Raw genomic sequence first — 22,618 nt, 5'->3', positions numbered from 1 at the left:
AACGTCACACATAAGATATTGTTGTCTGGGATGTTTATAATATGTATTACATACACAAATATATAATTGTTATTTGTTAATTTATTAATTTAATATTACATAATTTCATTATCTATGTGCGTTATCAATGCAAAATTTGTACCTACAAAAGATGGGCTAATGTAGTCAATTTTATTTGGGAGCCCAAAACATTCTCTACTGCGAAAATCTATTCAAAACATAAGAAATCCATTATATTCTATGAACCAATATACTACAATAATATTGTTTTATGTATATTTTATGATAGTACTAAAATTGTTGGTTACAAAATGAATACACCTTGACTGGTTACTTGGTTCTTATCACGGTATAGTCTATCTAATTCATAGAGTAACAGTATTACCATTGATTAAATATACAATGTATAATACATTCTACATTCCTTACTCTATGGTATAACCAATGGTATTACTCTATGATCTACTTATTACGATAACAGAATAAAATTATTTTTTCCACATCAGTAACAACAATATTTTTAATATTATTAAGTTTCAGCAATCAATCAATTACAATTAATTAAAAGATTAAAAATTATTACAAGAGAAAAAATTAAGTCGCAGATCGTAAAACACCGACCATTCGTATTATTTTCGTGACGTCTTCCCGATCTACGATCCCAAAAAGTAATTTACCATCTAAAATGGAAATTGTATTATTAATTATTATGATTTATATAAATTATCATGCTGCCTGCTAATCAGATGAAATAATTTTTGTTCGATATCCTAAAATATTGTAGGTTGGCAACGAATCCAACGCTGCCATATTTAGTCAGCCTCGGTTGTTATCATTTTTCGGACGACTGCCTACGACATAAGACCGATTACCGATACCATTTCTCCAGCACCCGCTGCAGCACTGCAGTAGCTACCAGAGTTCGTTCGTGCCCCCGCCAGTCTCATTCTGGTTTTCACGTCTGTAGTTTGTGTTCCTTCGTGTGAAATCATTGTTATTTTCCACGATTATTGCCAATTTCACTGGAATCCACTCCAACTTACATTGTATTCATTCATGAACCGTTTGAATGTTTTATTCCATTTGTTCGTTCCATCTCATTCCAATTAACGTCTTCAGTGCTAGTGCCGCGAAACTATAATGTTGTGGTGTTCGTCGAAGACGTTGTTCGCCTGATAACGAAAGAACAAGTTGATCCCGAATTTAGAACAAATTGCATCTATCCCGTTGACTTAGACATACAAACATGTTGTGGAGACGAGGTTTGGGAGGTACGATAACTATTGGACTGGGAATAGCGGCCGTCGCTAGTAAATCAGGTAAACTAATTTGCTTTACAACTATTATTGTTTAATAGTAACTTATTTACAACGAAGACTTATACCGTTTGATAATTTATTTTTATCCAACATGAATTGTATACAATGATTTTCTTGACATCGAAATGTCTTTCTAAGTGTTTCTGATAAGTAATTAATATACTTAAAGACATCTATCTTTAGTATCTAATGTATTTTTAGTTGATGATTACTTTAGTTTCTTTGATATGAATCAAGTCTTTTTGTGATTGTATTCATAATACATTTTGATACAAAGTCAATATATTTGGATACCAATATAGAATATGCCATAACTACTGTTAAGGTACATGAGAATTAATTACCTTTCAAACCCTTGAAAATGAATATATATCATTTATAAACAATTGTTATTTATTTTGAAGCGTAATCAAGTTTAATATATTACATTTTATAAAGAAATAAGCTATTTAAATATTTTAGTTTTGATTACATTGATATGTGATATTTACATGGTACGTATATATTAAATTATTTTCAAGTATGACATTGATAAATTATTATTGTCTTTTTTGATAAGTATTAATTACATTATTAGTTATTCTAGAAAGATAGATATAGTATTAGTGGTAAAGCCATGGACCTACCTGAAAATTTCTAGATCTGTTACTCGAAAATGGTCTGATCATAAACATAATACTATGGTCGTTTTTAATATGCAGAAAAAAATTGTAATAGTTCTCAGTAGAAACAAAATTTCATATTTAAGAATAATATTAATACTATTGTACAATTACACTGTAATATTCTGTTATGCTTTCAACCTTAATTCATGTTTCCTATTATTTGAATTTTATATTTGACCTCTCATTGTTCCTAACTAGTAAAACCTCTTGACAACATCAATGTATCTTATACAATTATTTTTATCATTCGTCTAAACAAGTATATTTAATTGATAATGTTTTGTTTAGTAAATATTAATACATTTATCATATGATTTTATGATGATATTTTAATGACACAATGGTACATTTCAGAAAATATTTTTGCTAATAAATTGAATGATGGTTAATTTTTCTGAGTTTTAATTGAAAAAGTTTGAATATTTGAGTATATCTAGGTGTACACAAATGTTTTTTTTTTTTTTTTAAATGTTCAAATGGACAATTTGACGTACTAATTTTACATAAATAGGTTAAAATTATATTATCTATCTAGTTATTATTAAGTTATTATAAATTGTTAAAGTTAAAGTTATTATAGTTATTATAAAATTACATTTTAATATATTATATAATTGAATAGACTATATGCTATGTAGGATTAATATCTTCTATTAAGTTTTTTTAATAACAATAGTTATTATTTTAATAAGAAAATATTTTCCATTATAAAAATTTATATATAGGAAGAAAATAACTTCATGTATTCTCAATAAGGTGTACTAAATTTATGTTTAAGATATACAAAAAAAAAATATATATATATATATATATATGTATATCTACTAATAAAATAAGATATTAAAAACATAATATTAAATGACATAATAATTACTATGTGATAAAAACATGTCCATAAATACTGAAAAATGTGATTTATAAAAATGGAAGTATTTGATCCATATAAGTTGACATTGTCTTACATTGGTTAATTGAAGGTATAAAAATGTAAAGTGAAAAAATATGCAATGGTCTGCGTTTAGACTACACTTTCCAGATGCTAGCCCACAATCACCATGTATCTTATAATTTCACTTATAATTTATAAGAAACCAATGTAAGTACAAGTAGACATTTAAAAATACCTTATAATAAGATATATTAAATATTTGAATAAACTATTTGTGTGTATGAGTAAATTCATAAATTAGTGTTTCTAAAAATGTGTACCTAATTCCATAAATTATATATAACATATATACTATCTTACTTCTACTTCTATTTTTAAATTTAAAATATAATTTATATTTAAATATAAATTTATTTTATAAGCTATATTTTTTTTTTTCAATACTTATTTATATTTAAAAATAAATAAGGTATTTTTATTATTTTTAAATTATTATATTTTATTTAACTTAATTTGAAAGTTAAATATACCTATTTGGCTATTTAATATATTAATTACTTAAATGTTTATTTTAGAGTATATTACTAACAAAATTTAGAATTTTAAATTTTTGGAGGCAGCTACTAATTAATTTTTAAGATAAATAATATTATTAAAGTATTTGAAACTGGTTAAATTTGATTATATTTTATCCGAGATTTTATTTTAGTGGAGCTACCCAAGTAGGGACTCCATGTCCCAACCTTTCCTCTTTCCCTTGGACCATATAAAGTAATTAAAAATTGTTTTGAATTTTTTATTTATTTAAAATTGTAATTTCAGTTAGTTTTGCTGCTGTAATGTAAACCCTTTACAGAGTTTCAATCTTGGATTTCTAGCTTGATTTTTTTACTGAGTATTTAATATCATTAATAACCATTGATAATTAAATTATTTAATTTATATTTATTGACAATATATCAATAATTTATATAGTATAAATCCAATTGGCAGTGGCGTAGCCATGGAGAAATTTAAGGAACTGCAGCGCCCCCTCCCTCTCACTGAAATATTAAGAAAATGTAAAACATATTTTGATTTTAAATTGTTATCTTTATTTTGTTAGCTTTTATTTATTGATCATGGACAACAGTTTTCTAGTATTAATACTTTACAACTATCTATAGCCGTACCACTAGTAAATATTTAATGCATATAACATTGGTCACCATAGTACTAAATATTAGCTCTCTGTGGTTTTTTCATTGTCAACACGATAATAAGTTTCAAGTTAAAATCTATAAATAAATATTTATAAGTGATTAGTGAGACATCCAATGACTTCTTATCCTTACATCTAATCTTATAATGCAGTGATTTCCAAACTTTTTTAATTTACGCATCCCCAAAACAAAAAAAAAATTAATCATGCCTCCCACGAATAAATAAAACAACATTTTCTTTATTATTTTTTATTTTTTTTTTTATTTTCTTTTCTTTATTATTTTTTATTTTAGCAAATTACTGTCGATAGAAAAAAATGTATGATATTGTAATATATAATATAAATATTTGTCTTGCTCCTCCCCAAATAAGTGCCTGTGCCTCTCTGGGGAGGCATACCTCACAGTTTGGGACCCACTGATATTTTGTAAATAGTTATATAAAAAATAAATATTCACAACCGGGCAACGAAAAAATATGGACCAGCAATGTCGCAGTGAATGCAGAACGTATATTAATACGTATTACTATTTTAATATTTTGGTGATGCAACTTGATTACTGTACAGGATTTTCATTTTTCTACAAAAATAATCGGATAAAATGGCCTGGAAAAGAAAACATCAAGTTAAAAAAAAAAATTTAAGTTATAGGTGTAAAATTATTAATTTTATATTGCTATAAAATGCAATATTCAAAGTATTTCAAGTATATGTGAATTATTAAATAAATATATGATAAGGGTTATGGGAACCAGAATCTAAAATAAAACTTCGACATGTTACACTTATGAAAAAACCTAGGTAAACCACCGCTGTGTAAAAATTGAATCAGCTTTTCCCTTCTCGAAGAAAATTCCTGTTCAGGCCACTGGCATAAAATTTATTATTTATTTTATAAATCATAAAATAATTTCAATGATCATTGATTACATAATTTAAAAATTTGTATTTTTTTGTCCAATGAAATAATTTATCATATTTATACCTTTCTCCCATGACAAATATTAATTACACCATTGTCTTATCTTATCTAACTTTTTTTTATGTATTTAAAATATAATGATGAAATAAATAGCTAATGGAAGTAGTAATTTGTTGATATTTATTTAATCTATCTACTTATACTAATTTAATTATAATTATTATTCATTTATAATATTACGTAGTAATTTATTTAGAACTGCTGCATTATATAATATTGTTAATGATTTGAATTTATTTATTTCTTTTTATTCAAAATTATATTTATATAACTTTCTAGTGTTTTTGGTACTCTACTACTTCAAACTGGCTAAAATTCTACCAAGTTGATAATGTTGTTAAGAAAACAGAGACCACCCCAAACATTTTTATCCATTAAACTTTTACCCTTCTAAACTTGCTTAACTGTCCCAAAGGCCATAAATTATATTTTATTTGAAGTTATTGAGATCTCACCCTCCAAGAAATGTCATTTAGCTTTGGTAGTAGGAAACACACAATGTGTTGTGGACTGTACACCAACTATAAAATTTACCTCCCCTATATGTTAATCTTTGAATCAATGGGACCCTTTAATAGAGTTTTTCCCTTAAGAATGACTAATCCTTTGTGAATGAATATATCACTTATCATTTTTGTATTGTATTTTATAACAAATAATGTCATGTACTATGTTCTTTATTATAATATATCTTAATATCTATAAATAATTATTATTCTTTATCTGATGAAAATTTTAATCTTATGTAAAGAAATTAAATAATATTTATATTTACTTACCTAGGTTTAAATATATATTTTTATAAACAGATCAATTTAAATATTTTATTTTTATTTATTGATACATTTTACTAATTAATTCTTTAACCTCTTCCGTCTATTTATTTAACAAATAAAATATGAATATCCTTAATTTTTATTTTATCTATTTATGATTTAAGAATATTCATATAAATAGATAAAATACGTACTCATTTTAATTTTCATCGACAAATATATTGTTATTACTATTAATGAAATAACACAATTATTTGGATTTTTTCATGAATAATATTTAAATATTCATATTAAGTAATAGACATATTACAATCTATAGTAATAATTGTAAATCAATAATTTAACAAAAATTAATTAATTGTAATTGTAAAATAGTATGTATTTAATATATTTTAACATAAATTTTATATATATAAGTATTTTTTTATGTTTAACCATAAAACTATAGTTTAAGAAATTATAATTGCTATTATTAAATCATAAATAATACATATCAATTATAAAAATTTTCTATATTATTAGCCATTAGGTATTGATATTCATAAATTATAATTATTTATATTATTTTTATTAAAACAAAACTAAAATATTGTAAATAAATTTAATTCAATGTAACTTTCTGAAGTTAGTAAGTATATATATTTTAAATAATGTTTTTTTATTTAATTATCAGTATCCAAGAATCGTAATGAAGTAAACATTTGAATGTGCATTTTAGTAAACTTAAATAATATTTCAAAAATATATATTTTTCTTGTGCACATTTATGTCAAATTAATATTTTTTTTTCTACTGATTACTAAATGCGTTAACATATTAAATTTTGTTTAGTATTCACCATTAATTTCAATGTTTATGGTAATGCTATATTCTCATTTATCAGGTACTATGCAGTTTTTTTTATTTTTTTTTTTTTTTTTTATTTAGTGATATCAACATATTTATTTTAATTTAATTCTTTTAACATTTATAAATATACATCAAAAAAAGTTAGTATGATTGGTTGTGTACTATTTGTAAATGCATAATTTACCGTAACCATTGTATAAAGGAGTTTTTTTTAGGTAGGGTAAGCTTATGTATAATACGCTTATCTCCTTAAAGAAAAAACAGTGTTATTGTTTCATATAAATATTCTCGCGTAGTATGTAGTCTTTTTATGTATATAGCCGTTTGAATGCGTACAGATAAATATGTAGGTACACATTTCTTGTGCTACGGAATACGATAGGGTATTATAAGATACATCCATAAACTTAAATACACCTACCTTGTAATGTATGGTATTATGGAGACTTAAGTATTTTTGTTATGGGTTGATTAAAAACCCACTGAAATCGTGAAACATAATACCAGAATACTTACATTTTTATTGATATATATATAAACAACGATATGATCTTGTGAGTCGCCGTCAATATTCGATAGCACTATAGGCTCAAGTTTAGTGATTAAGTGGAGGGGGCAGGTAAGCATCAACTAAATCTATACCTACAAAGATGATAGATTTTAAATTAATTTCTTATCGACCGTTTTCGATTCGTGTTTGTTGTCCACCGAGTAAAAATGATAATTTTACATATAAATATAATTGTATACATTCATAATCGCCATAATATAGTATTCAATGATATTAGGTATTTAAGTATACATAATTTAAAATATGGTAAATAGTAAAAAACAATGTAATAGATTTTAAATTAACAATTTTTAAGTAAGTATACAATATTTAACCATTGATGACACGTAGATAATTTCAAAATAAGAGTTAGAAAATAACAGAACGGTATAAGTTTATCATAATTTGTATTTATCGTAGGTACCCCGAACACGTTAGGTCTAAGTAGAGATACAGTAGTAGTAGCTTCCCTTTACAGCGTAATTTTCATTCAACCGGACGCGCGCGCGTATTTTTATTATCATTATCATTAGGCAGTCTGCGCACCGAGATGATTAACTGAAACGCGGCGGAGGGAAACGGCGTGCGAAGGATTTTTTTTTTTAATACACGCGTGTCTTACGATTTAACGTGTGGCGCCGGACGTTGTATTTTTATTTTTTATTTTGTTTTTTAACGAGCCGGCCGAGTCTGTGGTGTCGAGTACGTAGCACACAACACTAAGCATCAGTCTCAGTCGATTATACGACGATCGTGTCCTTGACCCTCCCCTCGGGCAACGTACACGCGGTCGGCCGCGGACGTAGTTTCTCCACCACCGTCGCTGTGTATAATAATGATAATCATCGTTTTCGTCGTGGTGTTGTTGTCTTGTACGACGTGCATACGTAAATCTCGCCGAGGTGTTGGGCGGTTCACGCCTACCAAGTGTGCTCGCGCGCGCGCGCTCGTCCGTCACGACTCCGCTGGGCGAATATACAATAATAATAGGTTATACGAAAGAAAAAAAGATTCAAATCTAGGAATTTACGAGCAGCGATTGCATCCGCCACACGCTGACAGTATGAATGTTTATCAGAAGCGTCCTAAGTTCCGTGACTTAAAGTCATACCTAGTCCGATTCCTTTCCGCCCACGCACGAACGTTTGACAGCTACGACTGCAATCATTTGATGAACATGATTCTCTCATCACACCTATCATACCTGCCGACATTATTATCGATTTCGTGTTCACGCTTACAATATTGTCTGCGAAAAATCTCTGTGAAGTCCGTGCTGATCTCAAAATAAATGTTACCACGCGTGGATTCTACAATTGCAAAAACTACGTTTCAGTGTAAAATACAAATTGTGTCCCCCATCCATTACATACACGCATTATTATCATACGCACTTGAATAATAATCATTGCACGGAGAAAAAATGATTAATAATAATTTAAAACTCTCTGGGTTACTCTTAATGTTATTGGCACTCCCGCACTAGTAATTATAACAATTAGTGATCATATATTGTTCAATCACACACTCACAATACTTTATATATTTAAGTTGGTGATGCCAGAATGTAGCCATCATTAAACATTTGGAATTTAATTCAACGAGTTTAGTATGTGTATAATATACAAATCAATCAAGTTTGAAGTCCATACATTCAGGTTGTCTCTAAATGCTGTACAAGTCAACGTCGTATATATTTCGATTCGAGTATTAAAGACATCCATACGATTAATACCGACAATATATTCAATAAGTTATATGAGTTATATGGATTAAAAGCTCACTTACATTTGTATAATGAAATCTAGAGGCACACTGAACATAAAGGCGTTGGACTCTTCATAATATATTACCAAGCTCGACGTCAGCTAGTATAACAGGCTAGTGTTTATAATAAAATCACACTCATAAATCAATTGGCGATGAAGGTATAATCGACAATCGTTTTGACAAACATGTGTAGTAATTATTGATATGAAAGTATATATATACTTGATAAATGCATTATTTTGTGTGTATTAAAGAACTTCTCAATTTTAGTATTGAATTGCAGTAACTTGTTCGCTTGTTGATTCAATAATCTAAAATTCATTATTTTCTTAAACCATATAACATTATTTCTCATGACAGATACTTTCTTTATAACAATACTTGTTAGTATACTTAGTATACTTTTAGGACTTATTTTAAGCATATCAAACTATTTAATGATTATCATATTTTAATTAAATATAATTTACAAAATAATGGTTTAGTTCATGGATGTCCAATTTATTTTGGAAGCGGGCTATAATTTCAATTAAATTTAGCTCTAGACTTGCTTACACTAATGATTCATCTATATTCTATACATAAATATATAAGTATTTAAATCAATCATTTTAAATTACACATGTTTCAATAAAAAAAAAAAAAACATCATTGAGACCTATGAAGAGACTTATTAGCTTATAATTTTTCAATATTCGGTGATAAATGTGATGATGATAATAACATCAAATCTGAAATATGAAACGCAATTGACGACTGCGATGTTTATTTTAACATAGGTTAGAATAGAAAAAGCTTTTTTGCAAATATATGTTGATCCAAATGTGCTCGAATTCTGCAAGGCAAAATCACACGTTGTAGGAAAGTCTTCCTTTGATACTAATTTCTAAGACAGTATTTATTTAATTTTTTAACCGGCTTAAATATACACATAAAAACACAGAATAAAAGCAATAATTTAATTTTGTATTGTTAAGACCGTAGCCAAAGGCGGATGAGGAGCGGCCGACTGTGATCGCTTATTTTTTACAATACTTTGAATAAAAATTTACTCTAATTTTGCCGAGCCGATATACGTCGGCACACAGTCACGTTAGTATATAATCATGAGAATAATACCGATAAGTTCGCAACAGATATACGCATACATGCCGCACTATACGTTTTGACATGTCCGATTAAGCCTGATTCCATTTGTTCTAATTATAAATGCCCCACTGAAGCGTTTTATCGGTACTGCTTGATTCCGATTAAAACATAGTGTGGCATGGCCCTAATGCTAACTAGGTACACACGTCTATATAAAAAAAAAAATAATACACAACAACATTTTAAGAAATAATATGAAAATGTTTAAAAATACAATAGAATGTGGGAGGAAAAATTAAAATGTGTTGACGGGCCACTTCGGGGCCCTCGGGTCTGAGTTTGGGCAGCCTATGTTAAGTTGATTGATGTTTAGAAATACAAGCGAATGAAAAATATTTAAATGAAAAGTTCGAGCATCGTACTAGGACCTATGCTCTATAAAGCAATGATTTTAATGTTTACGGCGCTATATGAGGACACGTTTATGTAGTGAGTTCCAAATATAGTCGTGCACACTTGTTGAAATATTTCACATTTTTAAAATTCGACGACCATTTGATAGCGAAAATTATTATATGCCTTGTTAACGACACTAAGGTAAGGCTGTTAGTGAATAATTCCATATGCGGAATTTGTGCAGCGTGTGACTGAATGTAAGAAACATACAAGGAGACACATGTGTCCCCTCCCGAACAGGATGCTTTCTCATCGACAGAGACGGTGAATATTTATGTATTTTATACACTCGTATGTAATATTGTTAAGTTTTCCCGAGACGGCTTTGCTTGAGAAATCCGGATTTACAGACCAGATCAAATCAGTTTTGCCATAAAAAATATTTATATATAAAAAAAAAACACTACGCCGTACAAATCTTTTTGTGCATACAAAGTCGTTGCGTGACAATGTGAGAATTGTTCGCTGAACGAGTATTATTATTATTTCATACAGTTTGTATTATATGTATTTTTTTTCCCGTCTCTCCGGCTGTGGATCTTTTATATATTATACAGTATGAACGTGATATGCGCGGGATAGATGGTATCCGATAATGGGGGAAAACGCCTGCAATGACACACACGCACAACATATACTCGGTGTGCGTTGACGATCGCACGCGCGGTACGTGTGTGCACGCACATCACGCGGGATTAGGCCGGCCGGTCGCCGGTGAATAATGATGGCGGAGAAGAAAAGAGAAGACGAATGGTGCCAGATGGTCCGGGAAAAAATATATAGAGAAAACCGGTCGGCCACACGTTTGTCTCGTTATGGTCAACTAACCGTTTGCGTCAACTGCTGCCGGGCATTGAATTTGATAAAAACTAAACGTTTATACCATACATTTTATTCGTCTCTCTTTTTTTTTTTTTCAATTCACAGCCTCTAGCAAAAAAAAACTTATCCTATACAAGATTTCGTATCTTAATTGCACGTTTAAAGAAAAACAAATGTATTTTATAATATGTTTGTATAATAATATGTGCGTGTGTGATGTATACATATGCGATACCACGCATATTCGAACGTGTTTTTGACAATTGGTGGCTGACCCAGAAAAACCCGTTGTTTATCGTGAAAATGAGGTGTCAACGCATCATGTACTTGATTTTTTTTTTCGTTATCGTAAGCCTCGTATTCAGTAAAAAGTGGATTATAAAGGTCGTCGTACAGAATAACCTGTACATTATTTTATAAGTCTCAATATTGAAGGTTTTTTCTTTAACAAAGAATCGGTTTATTTGTAATCGTAAACCAAATACGTGACTTTTTCAATGTATCTGAGATAATTTTGGAACATTTTCAAAAAAAAAACTAACAGAATCGTAATCCTAAGGTTGTCGGGTTGTCGTAACTAAATTTTTCAATTTTAGAATCTCTATTTTTACTATAAAATCCTGTTAAATGTCTGAACGTATTTTTTTCAACATAGTTTTTAATTTTATTTACTATTATAATATAATATATACTTGCCATTTGTTGATTTTATAAAAAATATACTTTATTTAGCTTACTTCTACTTATACTTTTATTACTCTATTTTATTACTTATTATAAAATTAAATATTACCTATATAGTTAAATTGTTTTTGAAATATTTTTTTTAATATATCAGTTATAATTCTAAAATTTTGAATGTGAACAAATATGTTTTGTAATTTATATATTTGGTGTAGTTTGACCGTAAAATTATGATTACATTTTTAATGTATATCATATTAAATGTGACGCTTCTTTAGTTTGTGCTATATATTATGTTGTAAACTGTAAATAAACTGTTGACACAATTTACTTAGCGTCAGCATTCTTTTTTGCTTTTGAAATTTTGATGCGAAAATTAACCGAACCTTATATGTATATAACACAAATACACAATACATACTCCTTAAATTGTAATTGGATTTTTCTTCAATTTTCTACACTAATTTCATGTCTTTTTTCAAAAAATACCCTTCATAATACTATTTCAATGACAATGAACCGTTGATTGATGAGAACGTATTCGGTAGTAAGTTGAACAAAGCGTGACCGTAAACTAGCGTTTTTCCATCGAAAAAAAAAAAACATCAAAATGAATTACCAAGACATGTTGATGGACCATGGCTTCTCGGGAGAAGACTGTAGGTATTGTATTTTTGATAATGTACTCACACCTGGTCGTGTAGTATCCTATTGTCTGATAATATACAGGTGTCGTTGACACTGCGTATTCCACTACATACCTATGTGATTCTGTTGACCACCATATTGAATATGTCACGTTTCGGCATTTTTAAAGATTTTTAGAAGTATATTGGAGGTATTTTAGTATTTATTTGTTGTTCAGGTGAACGTTCAAATTGTTGTAATTATGCAAATGGTACGCAATTGTTTATACCTATAAAATATTTAAAAATATAATATATTTTTTTTGCGCACATATATTCATTTCTAATATTATAAAAAGTGAATATACGTATACAATTTGTATTTTAAATTCTTTATTATATTATACTGTAGAAATATTTTATTGGCATTATTTATCGTATAGTTTTATTTTTTATCAAAGTTATAAAATTATATTTATGAACTTGAGTTTAATAAAATATATACTTACTAATTTTTGTCTTGATAAATAGAGCATATAGTTTTTTAAAAATTTAATAATTTAAATATTAATTATTATGTTGTTAACATACTTCAATTTAATACGTATTCAATCCAAAAAAAGGCTGCCTAGTAGTAATTTATGATTACAATTAAATATTGATTATTAATTCTCTGCAATTAAATTATTAGATTTAACTAAATTTCCAATATATATATTTTTTTTTTACTCCATTTATTTATCTCTATAGTTTTTATATCTTTTGTTAACTGGTAAGTTGTAAGTGTATACAGTAAGTGTTTAGCATACCACATTATTATGTTTACTATTAAATACTATTAGTTAGTATAGTAGTATAGTATTATAAATAAAATTATAAATTATGTAATATATTGTACGAAATTCCATTGCGAACATACTGTGTATTTGTTTTGTATCTTAATTAAATTTTTTATAAGTTGGTAGGTTCTATTATGCTTATATTTAATAAAATATTTCTAAAAAATGAAAACCAATAATAATATTGGTATTTAACTGATATAAAAATTATATTTTTATTTTTATTTTAATATTCTGTTATTTGTTCGTGTCGTTATTATTTCTATTATTGAAGTTCGATAAACACTGTTTTTTAATGATATTTTTTTTATCATTTGTATGTATTTATAATTGAATCATATTCCTTGAAAATAGAATGAAATGTATGTTTTATAAATTCTTTAAGTTTCTTAGCTTTCTACTTTAATAGGCTGATATTCTAAATTTTCTAAAGCTAAAATTTAATTTTAAACTTTATTTATATACTATTTAACATATATATTTAATTTAATATTTAAATTAATTCACATTTTGATATTAACGCGGCTGCTACCTATACTTACTTAATAAAATAAAAACAAAGGCACTATGGTTTTCTCTCGTATTTCCTTATAAGCACATGTTAGTTCAATCATTTTATTGAATTAAAATATTCCGTATATTTATTCGTAATCGCTTTATTTACGTTTTTAAATGGTGTGTACTTTTGAAGTATTTTTTTTTTTTTATATGCAATGTGTAACCGTTTTGCATCGTATGACTTTTTAGAAACACGTAGGTATGTGACATTTATGAAAACAAAGACGAAGGGTGTCGTATGACGTTTCCTACAACAGGTACCTTACACGTAGTAGTATTATATTATTACTGCCCAAGGATAAATAATAAGGGTACCGGTGTGGTGCACATGTGTGAGGTTGCTCGGTCGTTTGCCACAGAGAGGGTCGTCCGAAGAAAAATCTGTATGCACACCGTGTGCGTGCACGTTGTTTCTCGTACGTGATTTCGATGCACGAAAACAGATTGTGCGCGCGGCGTAAGAAATATAATATTGTTGTGTCGAAGAAAGAAAACCGGTCGTGTCGGTCGGTGCAGCTGCCGCTGCTGTCACCCATTGACGACGCGCGGTGTTGTGTGCTGTGCGAGACGGTGGTGTTATATATTAAAATAAATAAATACAGATTTATATAAATAATTAATAAATATATGTATGGTGCCCCGCAAAGTTCAGCACCGAACTCCGAAAATCATCGGGCTGGCACTGCCTCCGCTCGACGGTAATGAACGTATACTGTAAATACTGTAGTTTGTATGACTTATAAAACTTGTAATTGTATATTTACAATATCATAATTATGCAATTTGTTATGTCCACGGGATAAATACTGTTTTTTATCTCTACGCGATGGTTTATAATTAAAGAGTGGATTTTTAGGTTCTTAAAAGCTTAAAATATGATGCTAATACGCTCTAAAAAAACCCTAAAATAATCTGTAGATATAAAAAATAATAATAATTTGTAAATATTGTATAGGTAGTACAGTAGGTACCGAATACTATGGTCTATAGGTTTAACTTTAAATTATGACGATTATTATCTATGAATCATAATTACCAGAATTCAGATTTCATATATTTGAAAAGCACTTAGGGTTCTGCGCAACAACTCTCGCGGTGCTGCGGCAGCAGTGTACGGGTGGACGTGATGGGCGACCGTTTTTGTTCGGTCGAGTGGTGCGCACGGAGCTCGTCGTTGTGTACATAGAGGGACCGAAGGAAGAGGGGACCGAAAACCGTAACGTAATGCGTTGCTGCAGCTCCCAAGTGGTACGGGGAACACCGATTGTGTTTCTCTCGGCCGAGAGAGAAACCCGACACCTTTTTTCTTCTTTTTTTTTTTCGTCGGTTCTCTCGATGCGTGCTCTCCAACGTCCGTGTGGTGTTCACACTCGAAGTAACGCGTCCAACCTGTTCAGCCTAATATAATATGCGTACACACACATTAACTCGTGTGTAAATAACAGTACCTTTACACAATATTGAGAACATTTTAATTTAATCCCACTGATGGTTTTGGGTTGTTTGAATCGAGGTCTCACGAATATTGGCCATGAATCGAAGGTTTTTTGAACATCACACATAACTCATAGGACCTAGTTTAATTTGTCGTCGAAAGCCTTTACGTAGAGTTATCAGAAATTATTTAAGAAAATAAAGTGCTCGTCATTATTTAATATAATATTCTTAGATTTTAAAACATTTTAAGTTTCACATGCACTTTTTGATATTTTTGTATGGATTGATAAATGAGGATGGTGAATATTTTATTTGATTAAACATTAAACTCACGTGTCTTGTAGTGTGAGTCGTGACAGACATTTTCTTTGTATTCGTAATTTAAAATCTTTGATAACCAGGCGGAAATATTCTCTACAGCTTTTTTTTTTTAATTTTTTTCTGACACAGTTACTTATTTTTTGTTTGTACTTTAAATAGTTGTATACGTTGCAATTTTTAAAAACGTTATTGTTAGGTACTTAAATTTAAACCTATTAAAAATGTATACTAAAATACTACTACAATTTAAACTAAAAATAGTTTGAGACTCAATTCAATGTTGTACATAATAATATTACTATGATGTAAAAGTGTGTGTAAAATAACGTGTTGCCGTCATAATATAGTGTTGTGCGTGTATAGTAACAATATACGTAGGTTAGTAGTCACAGATGTCCCGCAAAGATCTACTTATTAATTATTGTAATTCAGTATATTCCAAGATATCGATAAAGAGATTCAAGTATTGTGTTTTTTTTTTTTTTTATATATTTGAAAGGTTTTAATATTTTTGTTTTAATATATATTTAATCGTAGGAGGCGCCGTAGTTAATAAATCCTTATATGATTCTGTGAATATTATGGAAAACCCCAATAGATTTCTTCTTCACTGCAAGAACCCGCAAACTTTTCCCATCTGAGTATTTTTTGTGAACGTAATTATTATTTTGGAAATAGTATTTTTTTTTAATTATTTTTTGAGAATCACAATATTTTATTCTTGTTACACATTTATATTGAAAATAATTAAAGGTATTTCTATGGTGTGTGTCACTTGAAGACGGATAACAGTTATAGTTGTTACTTAACTTAATAGTACCATTTATAATATTATCATTACACTAGCATTATATTTATTTTCGTAAAGTGAGTCAATCACGGCAAATAATAATTAGGTTAAACTTTTTTGCTCATAATCACGAATGATGCGTGTACCCGTTATTATGAGGAAGCGATATGTACTTAAATTACATTTAAAACCCGTATATTTAGTCCTATATATTAAAATGGAAAAATCATACGAGCCTGCAGCCTATCATTTTCTTTCAAAACCCAGTGGGTTTTGTAGACACACCCAAAATTATTTTTTTACTGGAACCCTTAAAGCAATAAAATCGTAAACGGCAGGTAACAAAAAATCCATCAGTTTTAATTAGTCTTCGGATGTATAAGAAAAAAATTACCTGCTCTCTCGCATCATTCGGCTAGTGACTCCCACGTGTAAATTATAAGAGTAACAATGCGGGCATTCAAGTCTCTTTCTCCTTTGCGCGATTTATAACCGATTAATAATTAAATGTCTTGGCAACACCATTATGCCGCCCACTGGCACATAAATCATAAATTATGTAAATTACCGTATAAAATATTCATTTGAATAACACGTATTCATATTTTTCTGACATGAGTTTTTAAATGGGTTTTTTTAGGTGTGACAGATTTAGTTGAATTGTTGTTGTAATATTTCGTGGCATAGCGGTGTGAGATTTGAAATCGCTTCTCTTACAGTCTGTGTATGTAGACGGGTCAGGTTTTTATTATTGTTCAACGTTTTTATGTAAAAGGGGTTAGTTGGATTGACCCAAACATATTTAAAATCTACGTATCCATTTTGAATTTTTGTATATAGTACCTTCGCCGTCGTTAGGCAACTGCTCTTTGTGTCCGATTTTACCTGAGCTCTCCTTGTACCTTCTTTTATGATGCGTTTAATATTTATAAGGCTAACCAACAGGTGTTTTTTTATTATTATTTTTATAGGGGGGGATGGATTTGAATAGAATATTATAATCCATACCAAAAATGATTTCTCATCGTTCGTTAGTTCGTATAATCTTTAGTTTCATAAATAAATATGATATTTGAATAGAAATTATTTTTATGTCATGGTCTTCAGATATTTTTAAATATGAATTCCAAGATTTGTTATTTTACGTATTCTATAAAAGAATCGAATTAAAATAAGTAACTGATTAAGTTTAATCTTATCATTTTGTTAGTACACTTATGTGTCACTGTTATTTACATAATAATTCAATTATTTAATTACAAAAATAATTTGTAATTTTTTAATTAATGATGAACAACTTTAATGTATTTGAATTATTATAACGAATTTTGTGTATATTATTGTTTTTTTTAATTTTTTAAAAATAATTTTAGTGAGGATAATGAAAACAAAAAAAATAAATGTATTTTACATATGATATAGCAGCGGTTCCTAAACCGTGCACCGTGGCCTACGGATCATAACAAATAGTTTAAAATGTATAGAATATTTTTTCCTTATTATTCTGGTATAAATGTTATTGCAAATAATGTAATATTTTCTATCGTATATTCGGACATTCTCATTTTAACATTATAATATTTTTATGTAATAATTATGATCATAATAACATTAATTTTTATTTGTTTATTTTTTAAATTTAAAAAATCCATTAATTTATAATTTAGCTAAATTTTAATAATAGTAATAAAATTGTTTATCGGTGAGTATTTTTGTTTTGTTCTATCTTTCACATTATTTATAGCAGAGCACCGTGGCTAAATTGGTCCAAAAAAAGGCACGGCGCAAAAAAAAGTTAGGAAACCACTGCGATATAAAATGAGAATCCAGATGAATTTTAATGAAAATATCTAGGCTGCCGGTTTTTATTAGTCTTTGTCTTGAATTTATTGACGTCGACACTATAACAACATAAATCGGCTGTTTTTTGATCGTCTCATAATATATTTATTTGTTAACACAATTATTGATAACTATTTGAATTGTTAATTGCACCTGTAACCTTTTCTATCACAAAAATGTGACAATAAATGAATTATGAATTTGTAATGATAATAATTATATTATTTAAAAATATTTGCAAAACTAAAAATTTCAAAATCTTATTATTTATTTTCATTGTAATAATAAAAAATTACTATTATTTTATTTTCAGACCATGGATTAACGTGTTATTGTGAACACCAGTGTCCAAATGGCCAACCAAATGGAACGTGTACAACTTCCCGCTATTCACAATGTTTTAGTGCTGTTCAAGAAGAATTAAATGAAGATACTGGTGAATATGATCGAATAGTATCTTATGGATGTCTTGCAGCTGGTGAACAAGGCTTCTTACAAGTAAATCATTTTAAAAATCACTATACATTAATGATTATTTCTCTATTTTTTCTTTTATTATATAAATTTGATTTGCTTTGTTTACTATTATGATTGGAATAATTTTAATAATTTAATTTTGAAATTGTTATAGTGCAAAGGCGGAAACTCCTTGTATGGTCGAGGCATTCAATGTTGCAGCACAGATATGTGTAATAAAGACATAACACCTATGTACATACCCCATACTACAACCACTGTACCACCTAAAGTTCATATAAACTCTGTACCTTACATAGCATTTATGCTGTCAATGATTACTTGTCTCCTAGTATCTGTCATTATCATGTGCTGGGTATATTTGAGGTACAGGAGAAGGGAAAAGAATCGCCTACATGCTTTACCGTCTACTGATAGTTATATATCTGGCAACAGTAACTTACTGCAAACGTTAATTGGTCATTCATCTGGTTCTGGTTCTGGGATACCACTACTCGTAAGAATGATAATACCCATAACACTGAAACTATTTAATATTTAAATTCTTATTATAATTTAGGTTCAAAGAACAATTGCTAAGCAAATACGAATTGAACGTCAAATTGGAGAGGGAAGATTTGGTAAAGTTTGTTTAGCTAACTGGAGAGGTGAACACGTGGCTGTAAAAATTTTTACCACCATTAATGATCAAAGTTGGCTTCGTGAAACAGAAATCTACCAAACTGTTTTGCTTAGACATGAGAATATCTTAGGTAAATATCAAAACAGTTTATAATTTATTTTACGTTTTGATTAATCATGTTATGTAAAAATAAAATTAGGTTTCATTGCGGCTGATTTAAAAGTAAGCGCTGGAGGTGCTCAGATGATGTTGATCACAGAATATCATAAACGTGGTTCTTTACATGATTTTTTAAAAGAGAACACTATTGATACCGCTCAGCTTGTCATTATGGCACGTTCAATTGCTAGTGGCTTAGCACATTTACATGAGCCAATCAATGGTACTCATGGCAAGCCTTGTATTGCTCACAGAGATATTAAATCAAGAAACATTTTGGTTAAGACTGATGGAGAATGTTGTATTGCTGATTTTGCTTTAGCTGTCCGATATGATAGGTAACAAGTCTTAAATATATGATATATTTTAAACTATGTAACTTATTTATTTTATTAATAATCATTAATTAACTGATATAATTTCAGTAGAAGAAATGAAATTGATATTGCTCCTAACTCAAGAGTTGGTACAAGACGGTATATGGCTCCTGAAGTAGTCAATGATACAATTGATGTAACTTCATTTAGTGCTTTTAAAGCTGCAGATATGTATTCTACAAGTTTGGTATTCTGGGAGTTATGCAGGCACGTATTCTATAATTTTAGCATATTGAATTTAAATTATTTTATTTAGTTCGTATAAATAAAATGCAACAATTTATAATTTTTAGGAGAAGCAGACAAAGTTGGCCAGTTGGTGGGTCACCTATGCTTCAAGCAGATGAATATATGTTACCTTACGCTAACCTGGTTGGTTCTGATCCTTCAGTAGAAGACATGCGTTTAGTATTGATGGTACAAAGAGCAAGACCAGATATCCCTATGAGATGGAAATGTGATAATGTAAGTATAAAAGAAAATGTTTATTTTTTTCCTTGTTTAATTTAAAATATTTGTATTTCAGAGATTGAGAGTGATTTCTGAACTTATACAAGAGTGTTGGCATCAAAATCCAAATGTAAGATTGCCAGCATTGAGAGTTATGAAGACTCTGAGGAAACTAGAAGATAGTGAAACTTTGGAAAGCAACATTAATCATGTTTAATATTTTACAAATTCAGCGTTATATTATATATCATTCTTCCTTTCAGCTTTAACATTGCTGGAATGCTGAATTAGTCAAATATTAAACATTATTAATGTTGCTTAATAAAATTTATTATATTTTTGCCCAAGACTGTGTAAATAAAATTAATTTAATATTACTAAATTGCTATTGTTGACTTCAAATGAACAATGATGTTTCTATTCAGTTTATATTTAGTTTATGTGTGCCATTAATATTATTAATGCAGGATTTAAAATGTTAATAACTTGAATAAAAAACAATAAATTGAGTAAAAAATTCATACTAAAATCAGTATTTTTTCCCATTTAAGAATAAAAAACCATATCTGACAAATGAACACCTCTACTGTGTCTGCATGTGTGTACTCCTTCAGTAAAGTCCATGCATGCAGACACAATAGGGGTGCTCATTTGTCGGATATTGTTTTTCATTCATAAATGGGAAGAAGTGTTAGTTTCATTGATGTTGTTTTTTTAATTAAATTATTAATGTTCTAAATGCGGTGTTATTTTTGAATGGCACATTATAAATTATTTTTTACTAGGAAAACATTTACAATAAACAATCTTTGTTATTTATTTTATTTACTTCATTATAATATTTTGTTTATATTATGTTTTTTTTCAAATGTATACTTAGTAACTAGGAAATAACAAGTCAACACCCAAAGTTTATGTAAAATGTATAAATATGTATAATATGTTTTATTTTTGTTGAGAACATTAGTGTTTTTGAGACTACATTTTTAATTATTTAAAACTGCAACCACATTGTGTTGCTCATAAAAGACTTGTTTAACATTTTTGTTTAAGTATAAATAAACTGTGTATATCTTAAGCATTTGTATTTCTATCATAAATTTATATTATGTTAAGTTCTTTAAGTAATCCTAATTTGGCATATTTAATAATTAAGAATCGATAATGGAATTTCATGTTAACTATAAAAGTTTTCTGTTCAATTTTATTTAGAAATAAAAGTGTACTCGAATAAGATTTTACTTATATATAAAAGAGGTAATCAACATGATTTGTAAATACAGATCTTAGATTTGGCTGATAATTTATACAATAATATCTATATCAACAGTAAACATTTTGAATGTATATCCTGAACCCTTAAATTCAGTATTATTAGTTATTACAAGTTATTTCTTGTTCCTATTACTTCTCATTTTCAATATATTTATCTATTTTTTTTTATATATAAAAATTCGGCAACACCTCACCACCTGTAAATGCTGTTCAGCAGTTTAACAGCATTTGTTTTTATTATTTGCCCATCACCTTCTATACATTAAAGGGGTTTTATTTAAAATGTAATGATCTATAAATTATAGTTTTATATATTAATTTATGTGTGAAGTACTTATATGTTTTTTTAAATTATTACTTATTATATTATAAATATTTAATATTACCTCGCCGGTGATTGTGCCGACCTGCCTGTTGAAAACCGCAGTTGATGTTTGAGGAACGAGATAAGGTAACCAATTCGTACTTTAAAATATTAATAATTTTTTTTTACCCACGTTTAATAATTTTATTTAAACTTCTTTTTACACACATTAATACACGTATTTTAAATTTTTACAGAACTTTTTACAACTAATTATGTCTCTCTGCTTAGTCTTTTACAATCGCCTTTGACCGTCTATACAAAAGGACAACAAGAATGCGTCTTTCTGGTGTAACTATAAAAACTATACTCCTTATATATGATGTGTGTGTGTGTGTGTGTGTGTGTTCGCGCGCGTGTATGTGTATACGTGTGTGTGTAATATCTTATCTTTAATACTTATGACTTATTATTACATTTAATGGC

At 28.4% G+C, this 22,618-nt stretch overlaps 1 protein-coding gene across 2 annotated transcripts; it reads left to right on the top strand.

The window, feature by feature from the left end:
* The first annotated feature begins 867 nt into the window (after positions 1-867).
* LOC112683030 (bone morphogenetic protein receptor type-1B) lies at positions 868-21,631 on the top strand. 2 transcript variants are annotated; one of them, XM_025553873.1, is made up of 8 exons: positions 868-1,319; positions 18,782-18,966; positions 19,100-19,441; positions 19,505-19,697; positions 19,767-20,064; positions 20,155-20,310; positions 20,397-20,568; positions 20,630-21,631. In XM_025553873.1, the coding sequence occupies exons 1-8, from the start codon at positions 1,247-1,249 to the stop codon at positions 20,768-20,770; spliced, it is 1,560 nt and encodes a 519-aa protein (XP_025409658.1). In that variant the 5' UTR covers positions 868-1,246; the 3' UTR covers positions 20,771-21,631. The 2 variants fall into 2 exon arrangements, with proteins under 2 accessions (XP_025409658.1, XP_025409657.1); XM_025553872.1 differs by having other exon boundaries at positions 869-1,319; positions 20,152-20,310.
* The last annotated feature ends 987 nt before the right edge of the window (positions 21,632-22,618 follow it).

Source organism: Sipha flava, unplaced genomic scaffold (genome assembly GCF_003268045.1).
Source record: "Sipha flava isolate LNK unplaced genomic scaffold, YSA_version1 217_pilon_pilon, whole genome shotgun sequence".
NCBI classification, from domain to species: domain Eukaryota; kingdom Metazoa; phylum Arthropoda; class Insecta; order Hemiptera; family Aphididae; genus Sipha; species Sipha flava.
This window is presented reverse-complemented; position numbering and strand designations above follow the sequence as displayed.